The following is a 13,685-nucleotide window of genomic DNA, read 5'->3' as shown; positions in this document are numbered from 1 at the left end:
AAACTGGGAAATGTAGTCCTTGAGTTGGGTCTCTTTACCTGACCGAATAAAAATCAGTGCCCCTATAGGAAGGGAGCGTGGGAGAGTGGCTATTGAGAACGTAGTCAGCAGTCTGTCGCAGGCCCAGGGCGGGACAGAGGCTACAACAAGGTGTTAATATATTTTTCACTTACTTGGCAACTTAACTAAAGGCTAAATCTTTTCCTCTTGGACAGAACATCCAAAAGTGGTAGACTTATTTTTATATCATACATAGCAAAGAGTGCATAAAATGTTTATGCTTAACTTCGACTAATGGAAAACCAACACCCAGCTACCCAGAGGACCGGGGACAGTCTCTCTCATTAGCCCAACACAGGATCTGCTGACCCAGGGCCCATCCTTCTATCACCCCTCCCGGATCCCCTGCCAGGCAGCACCTTCCTCTTCCAGCCAAATGAAAATTGGGGCAGGGGCCTGCCTAAACAGGGTATGACTTAGCTGATCTTAACAGGCAGAGCCTAGGAGGAAATCCTGGTAGTGTCTCCCTGCCAGCCCACCAGGCTCTTCCTCTCTTCCTGGCCACCCTGGGCACGGCTGACTGTGCTTTCTGTCCCTCGCCAAACCCCCAGCTCCAGAAGGCCGCCAAGAACTCTCTTAGGTTGTGGTGAAGGCTAGCATGCCAAAAGTATCTGACTCAGGGCCTAAAACATGGTAGTTGCTCAGTAAATGGTAGCTCTTGATTTTATTTCCAGTTGAAGTCATTGGTTTCAGTGGCCTTCAGGAAGTGATTTTTCTGTAGGCAGTGCCTTGTCAGACTCGCTATGAAATAGTTTATTGCAAGAACCCTGTTTCTGCTTACACATGAGCCTTTCTGAGGCCTGGGGCCATCTGTGCTGGGCAACTTCCACTTGGTAGAAATTTCTGGAAGCCACAGCTGACCTCGTAGCGGATACTTCTTGAATGAGAAGGCAGGCAGGAAGGCAGGAAGGCTGACCCTTAGTTTCTTTAGTTATAAAACGAAGAAATTGAATTTAGTTGTGAGATGAAGAGAGACGGTTGTAAATGAAGGATATAACCTCTCAGGGACCTCCCAGCTCTGACATCCTGTGGTGATGTGTGGAAAATGGAGCCATAGAACAAGGAGAAAGGGTTTCCGGGGAATCTAGGAGAGAGGATTTTTATTTAACTCAAATTTTCTATCACAATGGAAGAGAGTAGTGGTGCAGGTAACTTGAAATAGAAAATGACCCTAAATCTTTTTTGGCTTTGGAATTCACCAGGAAGCTTTTCAAAGACATCGTCTTCTGAATCGTGTTTTTCTTAGGCTTGAATTCCCCAGTGCACAGCACACAGCCCCAGGTCCTGTGGGGGCTGCGTGGGCAGGGGGATATCTGCCTGGGATGAAATGTTCACTGTCGTTTGTCCGTAAATAAGATGTCCCTTATGGATCATCGGCACTTATAGTTTGGGGCTGGGTGATGCTGTTCAAATTCCACAAACAGTTATGGAGCACCTACTTCACGTCAGCTACTGTGTTCAGCACCGTGGATATAAGACTTTAAGACACGATTCTTTCTCTGGAGAAGCTCCCAGACTTGTAAGGAAAAGAGACACACAAAAGATGAAATTACTGTGTGTGGTACAGAGCGGCCTGGGATTAGGAAGGGCCTCGCAGAAAGGCTAAAAGGAACAGAAGGGCTAATTTATGAACTTGGAGAGACTTGGGAGACTTCTCTGAGAGGAGGAAGCTGGGTGTTGAGCGGTGAATATGGCTTTGTCAAATAAGGGAATTCCCGGGGGAGGCACCAGCACGAACAAGGGCCAAGAGGCGCGGAGGAGTGTGGTGGGGTTGAGAGGCGGTGGCTGGAACCGTTGATCAGGTTGTAAGTGAGAGGACGCGGCACCAGGGCTGGTTGGGGTCGGACTGTCTCTGTCCTCGAGTGAATGCCGTGCCGCGGTGTACCTGTGGGCAGAGGGGAGCCTCTGGCAGAAACGCTGTTCTGGGGTCAAGCAGCCTGTTGTCCTCTTGCTGCTGCCAAGAGCAGGAAGCGTTCGTGGCCCCCTCTTTCCCTGGAAGGTGTTAGAGGGAGGCAGCAGGACCCAGATTTAGGAAACTTCGCAGGCGAGCTACAGGCTTTGGGAGGCCGAGAGTTGGAGATTACAAACAGAAGAGTGGTTCCTCCAACAAACTTGCCTTTCTTTTCCATCCCAGTTACCTGAAGGAGCAGCTGCGGAAGGCCACCGAGGAGGAGGAGACTCAGATGAGAGAGGAGGAGAGCCGGAGGCTGTCCCAGCTCCGGGCCCAGGTGCAGTCCAGTGCGGAAGCAGATGAGGGCCGCATCAGGTGAGCGCACCGTGGGCTGGCCGCCCCTGGCAGTGCCCCGAGTGCACAGGCCCGTCCCATTCCGTCTGTCTGTCCGCTCAGGGCCGAGCAGGAGGCTTCCTTGCAGCGGCTGAGAGAAGAGTTGGAGTCTCTCCAGAAGGCTGAGAGGGCCAGCTTGGAACAGTGGAGCAGACAGATGCTGGAACAGCTCAAGGAAGAGGTGGAGGCCTCGGAGAAGAGAGAGCACGCTGCCTTGAATGCCGAGAAGGAGGCGGCTTTGCAGCAGCTCAGGAAGCAGCTGGAGGGGGAGAGGAAAGAGGTGAGCCCGCAGCGTGGAGCCTCCCGTTGGACGTGCCCCTGGGCTGCCTGGAGAGGGGCCAGGCGCCAGGCTGGGCGGGGGGGCCAGGCACAGAGGAGGTGTCTCCACAGCTGGCGCGGGACTTGGAGACAGTGGGTGGGCTGACTGGGCCCGCCACCTCCGCGTGGGCCCCGCTGTCTCCGGGCAGGTGCTAGCCCGGTTCTGCATGGCACAGGGGAGGGGATGGCAGGTGTCCAGGGGCTCTGTCCAGGGCCGGCACTAGCTGGGTGCTGTCCGTGGCAGTGAGGAGGGTGGAGGGGGAATGGTGTATGGATTTGGGAAGATTTTGTGACTGAAAGAACTTAGATCAGACCAGAGGTTCTGAGAAAAAGGTGGCCTGTCCCCATCCCTGTCCCGAAGGGGCATCTGCGATGACCTTTCGTCTCTCCGGCTGTAGAGAGATTGCACACTCAGAGGAGGGTTTTCTCCTTTGTCTGTACTCCCCATGTCTCCAATCCTTTCTGTCTCCTGATGGTCTGTCTCTAGGTAAGAGTAGGAAGTAAGGAACAGTCAGGCCACGTGGAACTTTTTTCCTTGGGTGAAGGTGAGCTTCAGCTTTTAGATAAGGAGAGACTACAGGAGGTGGGGGAGGGCGTCCCTGTCTCACAGGTGTTCAGGCCAATTGTGCCAGACCTCCAGCCTTCATAGCCTCGGGCCCTATTCATAGGCAGGAGCGTGACCTGTGTACCTGGGGCCTAGCCCAGAGGGGCAGGGGGATGGGAGCGGTGACCGCTCCACTCTGGCCTTCATTTCCTACTCATTTGCTAGTTGCAGCCTTTAGGGACGGAGTTATTTTGGGGGAACAAAGATGTGTCTCTGCGGTTCCCCTCGGTCCTTTAGCTGGAAGGGAGTCAGGCATGGTCTCCCTTCCTCCGGGGTCAGTGCCCGGCCAGCCTTCCCTGCCCCCCGGCTGTCACAGGCCCCTTGTTGCTCCCCAGGCCGTGGAAGCGCTGGAGAGGGAGCACCAGGCCGAGCTGGAGCAGCTCTCTTCCTCGCTGGAGGCCAAGCACAGGGAGGTGAGGTGCAGCCGGCCCTGGGCTGCCAGGCAGAGACTGCGTCCTCCTCCCTCAGCGAGAGCCTCAAGGCCCCTTCGCTGCCGGTGGGCAGAACTCGGCCCCATGCCTGCCCCTGGGGCAGGAGCCTCCCTCCCACTGAAGCCCCCTGGGGATGGGTGCTGGGCCCCTGGCGAGTCCCTGAGGTTGCTCTACAGTGCTAAGTGGCCCGTTCCCTGTGCTGGGGTCTCCTCAGGTTGTCTCCAGCCTCCAGAAGAAGATGAAGGAAGCTCAGCAGAAAGAGGAGGCCCGGCTGCAGGAGAGCCTCAGTCGGGCAGAGCAGAGGGCTCATCAGAAGGTTCACCAAGTGCTTGAATATGAGCAAGAGGTAAATGCTGGTGGGCTCCTTCGACCTTACGTGTACCTGTCCTGGGCGCTCCGTCCTGGCCCAGGGGCCTCTGCTTTGCTTTGGAAGGCTCAGCTGGGGCTAGAGTTCTGGTTGCATTTCTATGCCTCCGTTCCCTTGAGGTTGGGCGCTTCTCCACCCCCGCGCCCCTGTACGTAAGCGGGGAGGGGTGCTGGGATGTGGTGCCTGCACGTCACGAGTCATGCGTGTAGGGCACTGGGGAGGCGTGCGTGTACTCCACCTTCGAGTGCCTCAGTCCCCATGCGCTGGTCCACCCTCGGGCCTGCATGTCGCATCCCCGCTGCCTACCCTGCAGCTCAGTGACCTCCTGCGAGAGAAGCGCCAGGAGGTGGAAAGGGACCATGAGAGGAGGATGGACAAGATGAAGGAGGAGCACCAACAAGTGGTAGCTGAGGCCAGAGAGCAGTATGAAGCCGAGGTGACTTGCCCCTTCCCCTGTGCACACATTCGGCGCGTGCGGGCACGCGCACGCGCAGCTGGCGGTCCTTGGCAGCTGGGTGATGCCCTGCCCTGGTGCAGCCCTGGTTCCCGGTTTACTCCAGCAGCAGCAGGCGGCTGCCTTCCCTCCCCGAGTGGCTGCGGCTCACAGATAACCGAGTTCGTACCCCGTGCTAGCACTGTTCTCCGCTCCCGATGTGTGCGGACTCATTTAGTCCCCCCAACACCCCGAGGAGGTGCGGACTATCGTGACCTCCAGTTGGAAAGTGAAACGGAGACTCAGGAGCGCAAGCACCTTTCCCAAGGGCTCTGGGCTAGTAAGTCGAGGAGCTGAGCTTCAAGCCCCGACTGTCTGGCTCCCAAGCCTTCAACTTTAACCACCCCAGCACCATGCCATCAGGGTTAACCAAAATTCCAGGACATCATAGACTGGCAAGAGGCAAACACTCCTTAGAGCTGATCTGTCTGTGTTCAGCCTTCCCCCCCGTAGGTGAGAATGTGGCACCACACCAGCTTGGCTGGCTCACACTGGGGGTGAACAGGGGTGGCAGTGGGGCCTGACTTTAGCTCCCAGCTGGGCCTCTGCCCGGGATGTCTAGGCTCCTGTTCCCGTAACTGGAAACCGTGTCCCGGCCTGTCTGTACGGTCTTTCCCACACAAAAATAGCCGGCCTGTGATAAAACGTAGCTGGTTCCCTTCCCAAACCAATGCGGACCTTGCTGAAGAGCAGTGCTAATTTATTAGTGACCTCTCTTCCCTCGAGGAAGGACGCTGTGCACAGTGGACAGCAGGACAGGCAGATTTCCACGGCGGGGGGGTGTCTCATGGCATCTGAGCAGTGTCTGCTTCCGTGGCAGAGAGGGGTGCAGGCTTTCTGCGGGGGGAGGCCTGGGCGCTCCTCCGTGCTCTCCTCCTCGAAGAGCTGGCCCTCGGGAGCCACTGGGGTCCCCAGCCTTACTGACCCGAGGCTGCCGGGAGGGGCCGTGGCTTTAGGGGTGTGAGGGCCGCTGCAGCTTCCCCGCCAGCAGCCTCCCCTTCTGGGCAGGAGAGGAAGCAGCGGGCGCAGCTGCTGGGCCACCTGACCGGGGAGCTGGAGCGCCTGCGCAGGTCACACGAGCGAGAATTGGAGGCCGTGAGGCAGATGCAGGACAGGCAGCTCGAGGACTTGCGGCGTCGGCACCGGGAGCAGGTGGGGGCTCTGGGCAGTCCCGGGGGACCAGGGTTGGTGAGCCCCCTCTGGCACCTCCATGCAGGAGAAGTGCTGGGGGCAGGCAGCTGGGGCAGCCGCAGATCTGAGCCTTGATAGCTTCAGGTGCGGGGGTCTCTCACAGGCCAGGGCACGCATGGTCCTTTGTTTTCTGGGCCAGCGAACAGCCCCGGGCTTAGAGGAGGTCAGCCCCCATAGGACCCTGGGTTTGGCGCCTTTGTCTCTCCTTGCCCCCATTGGGAAGACACAAGGTGGTACTTTCCCGGGGGCCTGCAAGGGCAAGTGGGATGAGGCTGAGCCTTAGCTTGGAGGCTGTGCTATGGAAGGGTAGGTCCAGATCTCCCTCCTGCCCCCTCAGCTCATGCCTTGCACTCTTCCTACACTTACATCTTTCACTCTACCTATTTCTGTGCAGGAAAGGAAACTACAAGATTTAGAGGTGGAACTTGAAACCAGAACCAAAGATGTCAAGGCCAAATTGGCTCAACTGGATCTCCAGGTGAGAGAGCAGGAGTTGAGGATAGCATCTCCAGGGGCCCTGGACCTTGGAGTGGTAGCGCCCCAGGGAGAGCTTGGGGCCTCCTGCTCCTTAGACCCAGGGCGTCTGGAGCTGGCCAGACAGCCCCATTTCTTCCCCACCCCCGCAGGAGGAGACCGCCCGAAAGGAGCATCAGCAGCTCCTTGATGTGCAGAGGCAGGTGGCGCTGCAGAGCGAGGTTTGGCTGGCTCCCTGTCCTCCCTGTCTCTGCCCCGTTCCCTTTACCTTCCCTCCCTCTCCCGCAACATCCCACCTTTTGCTCACCCGATCTGTCCCGGGCTTTAGGGTTCCAGATGCTGTTGGCAGGATGCCACAGCTAGCCCAGCTGGGGAGCCCCAGGGGGTGGGGCTGTGGAGGGCGGCAGAGGCCACACACCTCCCACCCTCGGCGCAGTGACTTCAGGGTGCTTGAGTTCCACGCTCGCTCCCATGCTCCTCAGGGTCCCTGTGCTGCTTGCTGCCTGCCTTGGTCCCGCATGTCTCCAGGTGCTTCTGTCTTTTCAGGAAGTCACAGCCAGCTATCAGCACTTGGAGGAGTCAAAGAAGGAGCACACCCACCTGTTGGAGTCAAACCGACAGCTCCAAAGACTCCTGGATGAGCTTCGGGCCCGCAAGGTGGAGCTGGAGTCCCAGGTGGATGCGCTGCAGACCCAGAGTCGGAGGCTGCAGAAGCACCTCAGGTGGTGTGGGCACCCTGCCCTCGGCCTCCCCTGCTACCTGCCCTCTGACCTACCTGGGCCCTGGCTGCTCACGGCCCAACTATCAGGCAGGGGTGGAGCCAGGCAGAGGGGCTTAGCTGCATTTGTAGGGAGTATGGGGTGAGAGCTATGAACAGCGGGGGTCTCTGGTTCTACCGGTCATGCCCCAGTCCTGCTGTCTCCCTAAGATCAGGGCTTGAGGCCCACCCCAGCAGGCATGATGGTGTGCTGCCCGCCCTGCTTCATCATGTGAGCCTGTCTCCCCCCTGCCCCCCAACCCCACCTCTACCCCCATCACAGCGACCTGGAGGCTGAAGCTCAGAGGAAGCAGGACACGCTGAAAGAGCTAGCAGCTAAGGAGAGTAACGCCTCCCCAAGTTCTGAGCCAGATCTCCACATTGAGGACCTGAGGAAATCCCTTGGGACAGTGAGTTTCTCTGTGCTGTGGAAGGGACAGGGTGGTGGGACTGGGGCGGTGCTCCAGGAGGGGTCCTGGCTTTGCTTCAGAAACGACCTTAGCCTCCTGTCCTTAATAGTCCCAGTTCCCCATCTCCATCACTCAAATGATACCTGTACACGAATGGTGCCCAGCAGCTCCCCCAGAGCCATTTCTGTATTTAGGCCCCTGGGAGGGGCTTTGGGGGTCCTCTGAGCCGGCAGTGTATCTGATATTCAGTGGGCCTTTTCTACTGTGTGTCCTTAGAACCAGACCAAAGAGGTATCCTCTTCTCTCTCCCAGAGCAAGGAGGAGACCAACTTGTCCTTGGACAGGTGAGTTCTGGTAGCCTTAGTTTGGGTCCAGGATTCCATGAAGGGGTGAGTGCCTGCATCACAGACCTGGGGTGATCACCAGTGGGGCTTGGTTCGGGGACGAGGACCCGAGGGACCGAGGGAATTTCTTTAGCAAGCCAGGAAGGTTGACCCATTGTGACCACTGACACAGCATGCTGGGGCCTGCTGCCCTCTGGTTGAAGATCAAGCTGACGGGAGTGTCTGGCCATTTATCTGGAGGCCCCAGGCCCAATCCCTTTAGAGGCAGGGTGGGAGGACTCTGTAGCATGCTGCACACTAGAGTGTGAATACTTGTGTATTCATGCCCAGCCTCGTAGTCTGTGCTCAGGCTGGGCATCTGTCGGGGAAGTGCTCAAGTGGCCCAGAGCAGCTCTCAGAGCGTGTGTGCTTTCCCTTTCCAACCCCTCTGCCCTGCCCTCCCGCAGCGTCCAGCACTACCTCTCCGCCGAGGGGATGGCCCTCCGCAGCGCCAAGGAGTTCCTGGTGCGGCAGACCCGCTCCATGCGGAGACGGCAGACGGCTCTGAAGGCCGCCCAGCAGCACTGGTGCCGGGAGCTGGCCGGGGATCGGGAGGATGCCGCCGATCCCCCAGGCGCCAAGGCCCTGGAAGATGCGCGCAAGGACCTGGAGGAGGTCAGGGGCCTTGAGGCGAGCCTGCCGGTCCTGCGGGGCTGGGGTGGGGGGTGCTGGGGGCAGCCAGGGCAGCCGTGGCTTCTGGTAACTCCGGGTTCCCCGCAGCGTGGTCACATCGGCCCAGGGCCACTGGACAGGTGCTGCAGGTTATTGAGCTCCGTGAGGATGAAAGCACCTGACATTTACGTGTCAATGCACAGTGTACAATGCTTTCTTCGTCCTCACGATGTGCAGGGCAGTGGTGGGACTCTCACTTTCTAGGTGAAGCGTACAAGTAAGGTTTTTAAAATTTCACATCCAGTGCTGTTCTGGCCCGTCACCCTAAAGATGTGGTTCATAAGTGAATCTTCTGAGCACACTAGGCATAAGGCTGAAGTGCTTGTCTGATAGCCTAATTTCCAGGGAAAAGGAAGAGACTTCATGGTGCCATCTGAGGGCCTTGGCCAGCAGCTCAGGCCTGCTCCCTTAGAATTCTGTTGGTGCCCGGAGCTGGTGCAGGGCAGGCTTACCAGGGGCATTTGCATGCTGCCCTCAGGCCCTCATTGCTCTGCTGCATGCTGAGAGGGAGGGCGGTGGGGGCAGGGACAGTAATAACCCTGGGGTAGCACGTTGTAACTCTCTGAGAATGTGTTAGGTGCGGGCCCAGGGCTCAGCATGTAACTACCTCATTGAATCCTCATGACCCTAGAAAACTAGTATTTCGGGATGCCTGGGTGGCTCAGTCCGTTAAGCGTCTGCCTTCGGCTCAGGTCACCATCCCAGGGTCCTGGTGATCGAGTCCCACATCGGGCTCCCTGCTCCACGGGGAGCCTGCTTCTCCCTCTGCCTCTGTCTCTCATGAATAAATAAATAAAAAATCTTAAAAAAAAACCCAAACTAGTATTTCTCTTCTTGAGAGGGCAGTCCAGAGAGGTGATTTGTCCAGGGTTACCCAGCCAACAACCACACACAGAGCTGGGACTCTAGCACCTGCGCTGAGACCCCATGTCTGTCCTCCCCTTTCTCTCTGGCGGCAGGAGACCAGGCACCTGGATGAGATGAAATCGGCCATGCGGAAGGGCCATGACCTGCTGAGGAAGAAAGAGGAGAAGCTGAATCAGCTAGAGTCATCTCTTCGGGAGGAGGTACAGCATGGTGGCCACGGCCTCCCTCTTCCTTTCCTGGGCTGCTGTTGGGTTCTTTGGTCCCGTGGTGGGGGGAGCTGGGCCTCTGGGGCTCCTGGGCTGGGTTGCCGAATACATCTGTGCAGAACAGTCCTGAGCAGACCCGGAGCCTCTTGCTGCAGGCTCTTGAGAGGCACTGGCCCTGCCCTGCGGGGGTTCCTGAGGAGAGCTGGGCCCCGGGGTTTGGAAATAGGCTTCCCTCCTTTTCCTGCGGCCTCCTCCACGGTCCTCTGGACACTCGAGGCGTGGGTGTGACAGGAGGGAAGCCTAGGTGGAGCCATCCTGCAGGGGGAGTTTGCTGGGGGCAGGGGCTCTGGTCCTGGGGCCCTGCTGCCTATGTGTCAGCCCACTGTGTCCTCCCAACCCCTGCTTCCCTCCTCCCATGCTGCAAGGCAGCCCGTAGGGTGTCCCTCTCCCAGAATTTTGGGTCCCAGAGAGTCCGGGGCCGTCACACGGACAGTGGGCAGAACACAGAGGGCGGGCACCAGTACTCACTGCTGCTCGTACCCATCAGGCTTTAGATGAGGACACGCTGAGACGAGCTTCCACCAAGAAGGTGGTGACATTTGACCTCAGCGACACGGAAGACATGAGCAGTTCAAGCTCCGAATCCCACCCCCTGCCTCACTGTGAGTGGCAGTGCCGGCAGGGGGAGGACCATGGTATCCGTGGAGAGAGGGGGGCTTTGGGGGGGCCTACTGGGAGCCAGTGTCTGGAGCAGGCACTCAGTAATGCTTGGGAGGAGTGACCCCAGTGGGGTTTGCCAGCACACAGGGCAGAAAGGGTCAGGGGCCACCTGAACATGCAGAGACCTTCCGGTGCCTTCTGCGAGGTGTTCTCCCTCTGCCACTCTGGTCTGCAGTGGGGCAGAAGGCCATCTCCTCTCCCTTCCTTGCCCGCTCCCTGGAGAGGCTTTTTCCCCCTCAGCCAGCTTCCAGTCTGCGCCCTCTGGAACACAGAAGCCCTGCCGTCCCTCTGGCCCCCATCAGCCGAGGGGCTGTGGTCCACAGACCAGGAGGGCAGCCAGGGTGCTGCCGTGCCTGGGGCCGTCCTAGGCCCTGAAGCTGAGTCCTTCCCTTTTAGTCAACCTGACTGCAAGTGCCACCTTCCCCTACAAGTTCCAGTACTTGAGCAGCTCCCTGCAGCGGATCAGCAGCCAGCTGAACGGTGTCCTCAGCATGCTGGGCAGTCTCAACCTGCAGCCGCCACCACCCCTCTTCGCTTCCACACCAGCGCCCACCCCGCCCCAGGACCGCAGGAGCACCTCCATACCCGCCTGCCCCTCCCTGGCCCGGGTCTCAGCCTGGCCGCCAGCGGTGCCCACATCCACCCAGTGGGCCTGGGACCCCGGGCTGGGCTCCACGCTCTCCTCCTCCGTGGCTCAAACAGTGGACGACTTCCTGTTGGAGAAGTGGCGCAAGTATTTTCCAAGTAAGCCTCCCTCCCTTCTGCCTCCTCTGCCGGCCCCTTGCCGCCCCCAGCTTTGGCATGGCCCATCCCATTATGGGAGGAAGATTTGCTGGTGACCCTGAAGCCACAGGCTCTGTGAGTCATGACGGTTGACCTGGAGCTTGGGCTGACTGCAGCCTTTCTGATGGGAGCTGGAGCTCAGCAGAACCTAAAAGTCATCCCTGTCCTCATTGTAATAGCTGCCATCTTGTGCCTTGTGTGAGGGGCCACGCGTGAGTCCTTCTAACAACCCTCTGAGGTAGTAATATTTATCCCCCCCTTACAGATGAGAAAACTGAGACTCAGGTTAAGGGATATGCTCCAGGGTACCCAGGGAGTAAGTAACACACTGGGTTTTGGCCCCCCGTCTCTATGACTTCAAGATTCTGCTCATAACCCCTTGGCCATACAGCTTTGCCCTGGTTCTGGGCGAGGGGGCCTCACCTGGTCTCTTAGTCCTGATGAAGAAGGTGAAAAGCCATAAAAACACAGTTACTTTGGGGAAAAAGTTACATATCTGTCTTAACCCAAATAGAAAAGTAGATTAAATTTTACAAATAAACAGGACAATTCCTGTCTCTTACCTGTCTCTCACCTCCAACCACTGAAACTTGCCCTGTTGTGGTGTGTCTGTGGGAGGCGGGAGGTGCACTGGTGAGCTGGGAGGTGGCCTGCTGGGACTGGCTTCCGCGACCCATTTCTGGATGATTTCCTCCTTTTCCAGCTGGAGTCCCATTCCTCAGCAGCGGCCCTGCCCCACTGGAGAACAGGCTGGGTTATGTGTCTGCCAGGTAAGCCTCCCTGGGCAGGCAGCACCTCCCTGGGGAGCAGAACTCTGGTTACGTTGCCCAGAGAGCTTGGACAGGTCCCCAGGCCACAAAGTTGCTTGCCTGGGTCTGAGGTGCCTCTACCACCACCAGAGAAAAGTCTTACTCACTGAGGTCCCAGTGGCGGCCGGTCTCACCTGGCCCAGCTCTGGGAGGAAGCTGCCTGCTAGCCCCTGCAGGGAGAAATCAGCCTTGGCAGGACCCTGTTCCTTCCCCTGGCCCTTCCTGTCCTTGAGCATGGCTTTTGTCTTTGCCATTGAGCTTGTTGTCTGTTCCCGCAGTCCTGCTGAGCAACATCTGGAGTGAGAAGGGGCACCCTGGGGGAGAGACAGATGGGCAATTACTTAAACCTGTTGTTAATTTCCCATTCATCTTCTTCCTTGCCAAATATATCCCCTGCCCCCGCTCCACAGGCCCCCAACCATAAACACCCCCACTTACCCTTTGGCCCACTCAGGAACTGATGCTGGGCAGGTATTGGAGTCAACAGAGGGGAAAGCTTTTGCTGGTCAGATTGGCTGGGACTAGGCCGATGTGGGAGCCCTGACGTCAGGAGTGTTCACCCAGGGGAGGGGCCGGGGGAGGGGCCGGGGGAGGGGGGCACCACCTTGTCTTTGGGGAACTGATGCTCATCATTCCAGAAGGGCATTCTTGCCAGCAAAGGAAGCTTGGAGTTGCTAAAGCCACCCCGCGAAGGCCCTGGCTGGTGTATGGGGTGTGTGGAGAGGAGGGAGAAGCGGGTCGGCTGTCCCCTTCCTCCAGTCCTCTTGCCTCCTCTCTCCCTCTCCTCACGCTGGCCTCCGCCTTCCCAGTGAGCAGCTGCGCCTCCTGCGGCGGGCCCATTCCCACGGCTCCAGCCCTGAGGCAGGCAGCACAGACTTCCAGAGCATGATCGAGGCCAACCGAAAGTGGCTAGAACATTACAGGAATGACCCCAAGTTGTATCCTTTGGTCCCCAAGTCTTGGTCCCTTCCTGCTGTCGTTGCTGGGATGGCTGAGGTGGGCTACAGAGCTTGTGTTTGTGCCCTGGGGGGGGGGGGGGGGCAGCGGTCCAAGGAGGACCCTGTTTGGGCCTTGGCCTGACTTGACTGCAGAGTTTTCCTTCACCTCGTGGCCAGACAGCTCTTCTCTTCAGTGCCCAAGCCGGCAGCTACGTCGGGCCTTCTGCAGCTGGGCCTGGATGAGACCAGTAGCCTGAGGTTGTATCGCTACTGAGGCCCCGAGCCTCTCCTGCACCCAGACCAAGTGCCTGAGGATCTGCCTGCGCTCTAGTCCTTCTGAGAAAGCTTTCTCCTGCCCTATTTGCTGCTGCCTGCCCCACTCAGAGGAACCCGGCGGTGGGGCCGGAAAGGATGGTACCACTGGAATACCATAAGCCTCCCCCCTGAGACCACGCATCTCAGGCTGAAGAGTGTGGACTTCTGTGAGCTCCTGCCTGGACAAGGCAACACCGATGTGGGGCCATCAGAGCCCGGGCACCTGCAGGAGGAGGTATTAGGAATTGTCTTCTGAGGCCAAGGGGCCTGCAGGGCACTCTGTGCTCGGGACTCCTGCGGTTATGTGTGTATGGTCCTTAATTCACCAGAACGAAGCCCCCCAGCATGTCTGTACCCTGGGACCAGGCTCTAATACCTCAGCCTCAGAGAGATCAGACCCTTTTCTTTTTGGTAAGTCTCCTTTCTTGAGCACTCTATCTCAGGATTGGGCCCAGAGCCCTGCCAGAGGTTGCTGAAAGTTGGCCCCCAGACGTTCTGCTGCCTATCCTCCCTCTACTGGCTCTGTGCTTTCCTCAGGGGCGCTCCCTTCCCTTCCCTCGGGCTTCCCCCCACCCCCAGCTCGAGTCTCAGGTCACAAGCACA

At 58.4% G+C, this 13,685-nt stretch overlaps 1 protein-coding gene across 17 annotated transcripts in view; it reads left to right on the top strand.

Moving 5' to 3' along the window:
- The window catches only part of CEP164 (centrosomal protein 164), a 62,363-nt gene extending 48,886 nt beyond the window's left edge, over positions 1-13,477 (top strand). For 12 of the 17 annotated variants that reach the window (XM_045894952.3, XM_045894944.3, XM_054512268.2 and 9 more), the window contains 18 exons: positions 2,195-2,326; positions 2,408-2,624; positions 3,602-3,679; positions 3,912-4,043; positions 4,378-4,500; positions 5,566-5,709; positions 6,143-6,226; positions 6,375-6,443; positions 6,769-6,944; positions 7,263-7,389; positions 7,666-7,733; positions 8,180-8,387; positions 9,404-9,511; positions 10,065-10,179; positions 10,634-10,981; positions 11,724-11,790; positions 12,639-12,767; positions 12,945-13,477. In XM_045894952.3, the coding sequence (XP_045750908.1) occupies positions 2,195-2,326; positions 2,408-2,624; positions 3,602-3,679; positions 3,912-4,043; positions 4,378-4,500; positions 5,566-5,709; positions 6,143-6,226; positions 6,375-6,443; positions 6,769-6,944; positions 7,263-7,389; positions 7,666-7,733; positions 8,180-8,387; positions 9,404-9,511; positions 10,065-10,179; positions 10,634-10,981; positions 11,724-11,790; positions 12,639-12,767; positions 12,945-13,041 (2,422 nt within the window). In that variant the 3' untranslated portion in view covers positions 13,042-13,477. The remainder of the gene's footprint in view (positions 1-2,194; positions 2,327-2,407; positions 2,625-3,601; positions 3,680-3,911; positions 4,044-4,377; positions 4,501-5,565; positions 5,710-6,142; positions 6,227-6,374; positions 6,444-6,768; positions 6,945-7,262; positions 7,390-7,665; positions 7,734-8,179; positions 8,388-9,403; positions 9,512-10,064; positions 10,180-10,633; positions 10,982-11,723; positions 11,791-12,638; positions 12,768-12,944) is intronic. The other 5 variants (XR_010407099.1, XM_054512269.2, XM_054512272.2 and 2 more) reach the window with 5 other exon arrangements.
- The last annotated feature ends 208 nt before the right edge of the window (positions 13,478-13,685 follow it).

The sequence above is a fragment of the Mirounga angustirostris genome, unplaced genomic scaffold (genome assembly GCF_029215605.1).
Source record: "Mirounga angustirostris isolate CCGP_5_RB_7025 unplaced genomic scaffold, mMirAng1.0.hap1 SCAF_13, whole genome shotgun sequence".
NCBI classification, from domain to species: domain Eukaryota; kingdom Metazoa; phylum Chordata; class Mammalia; order Carnivora; family Phocidae; genus Mirounga; species Mirounga angustirostris.
This window is presented reverse-complemented; position numbering and strand designations above follow the sequence as displayed.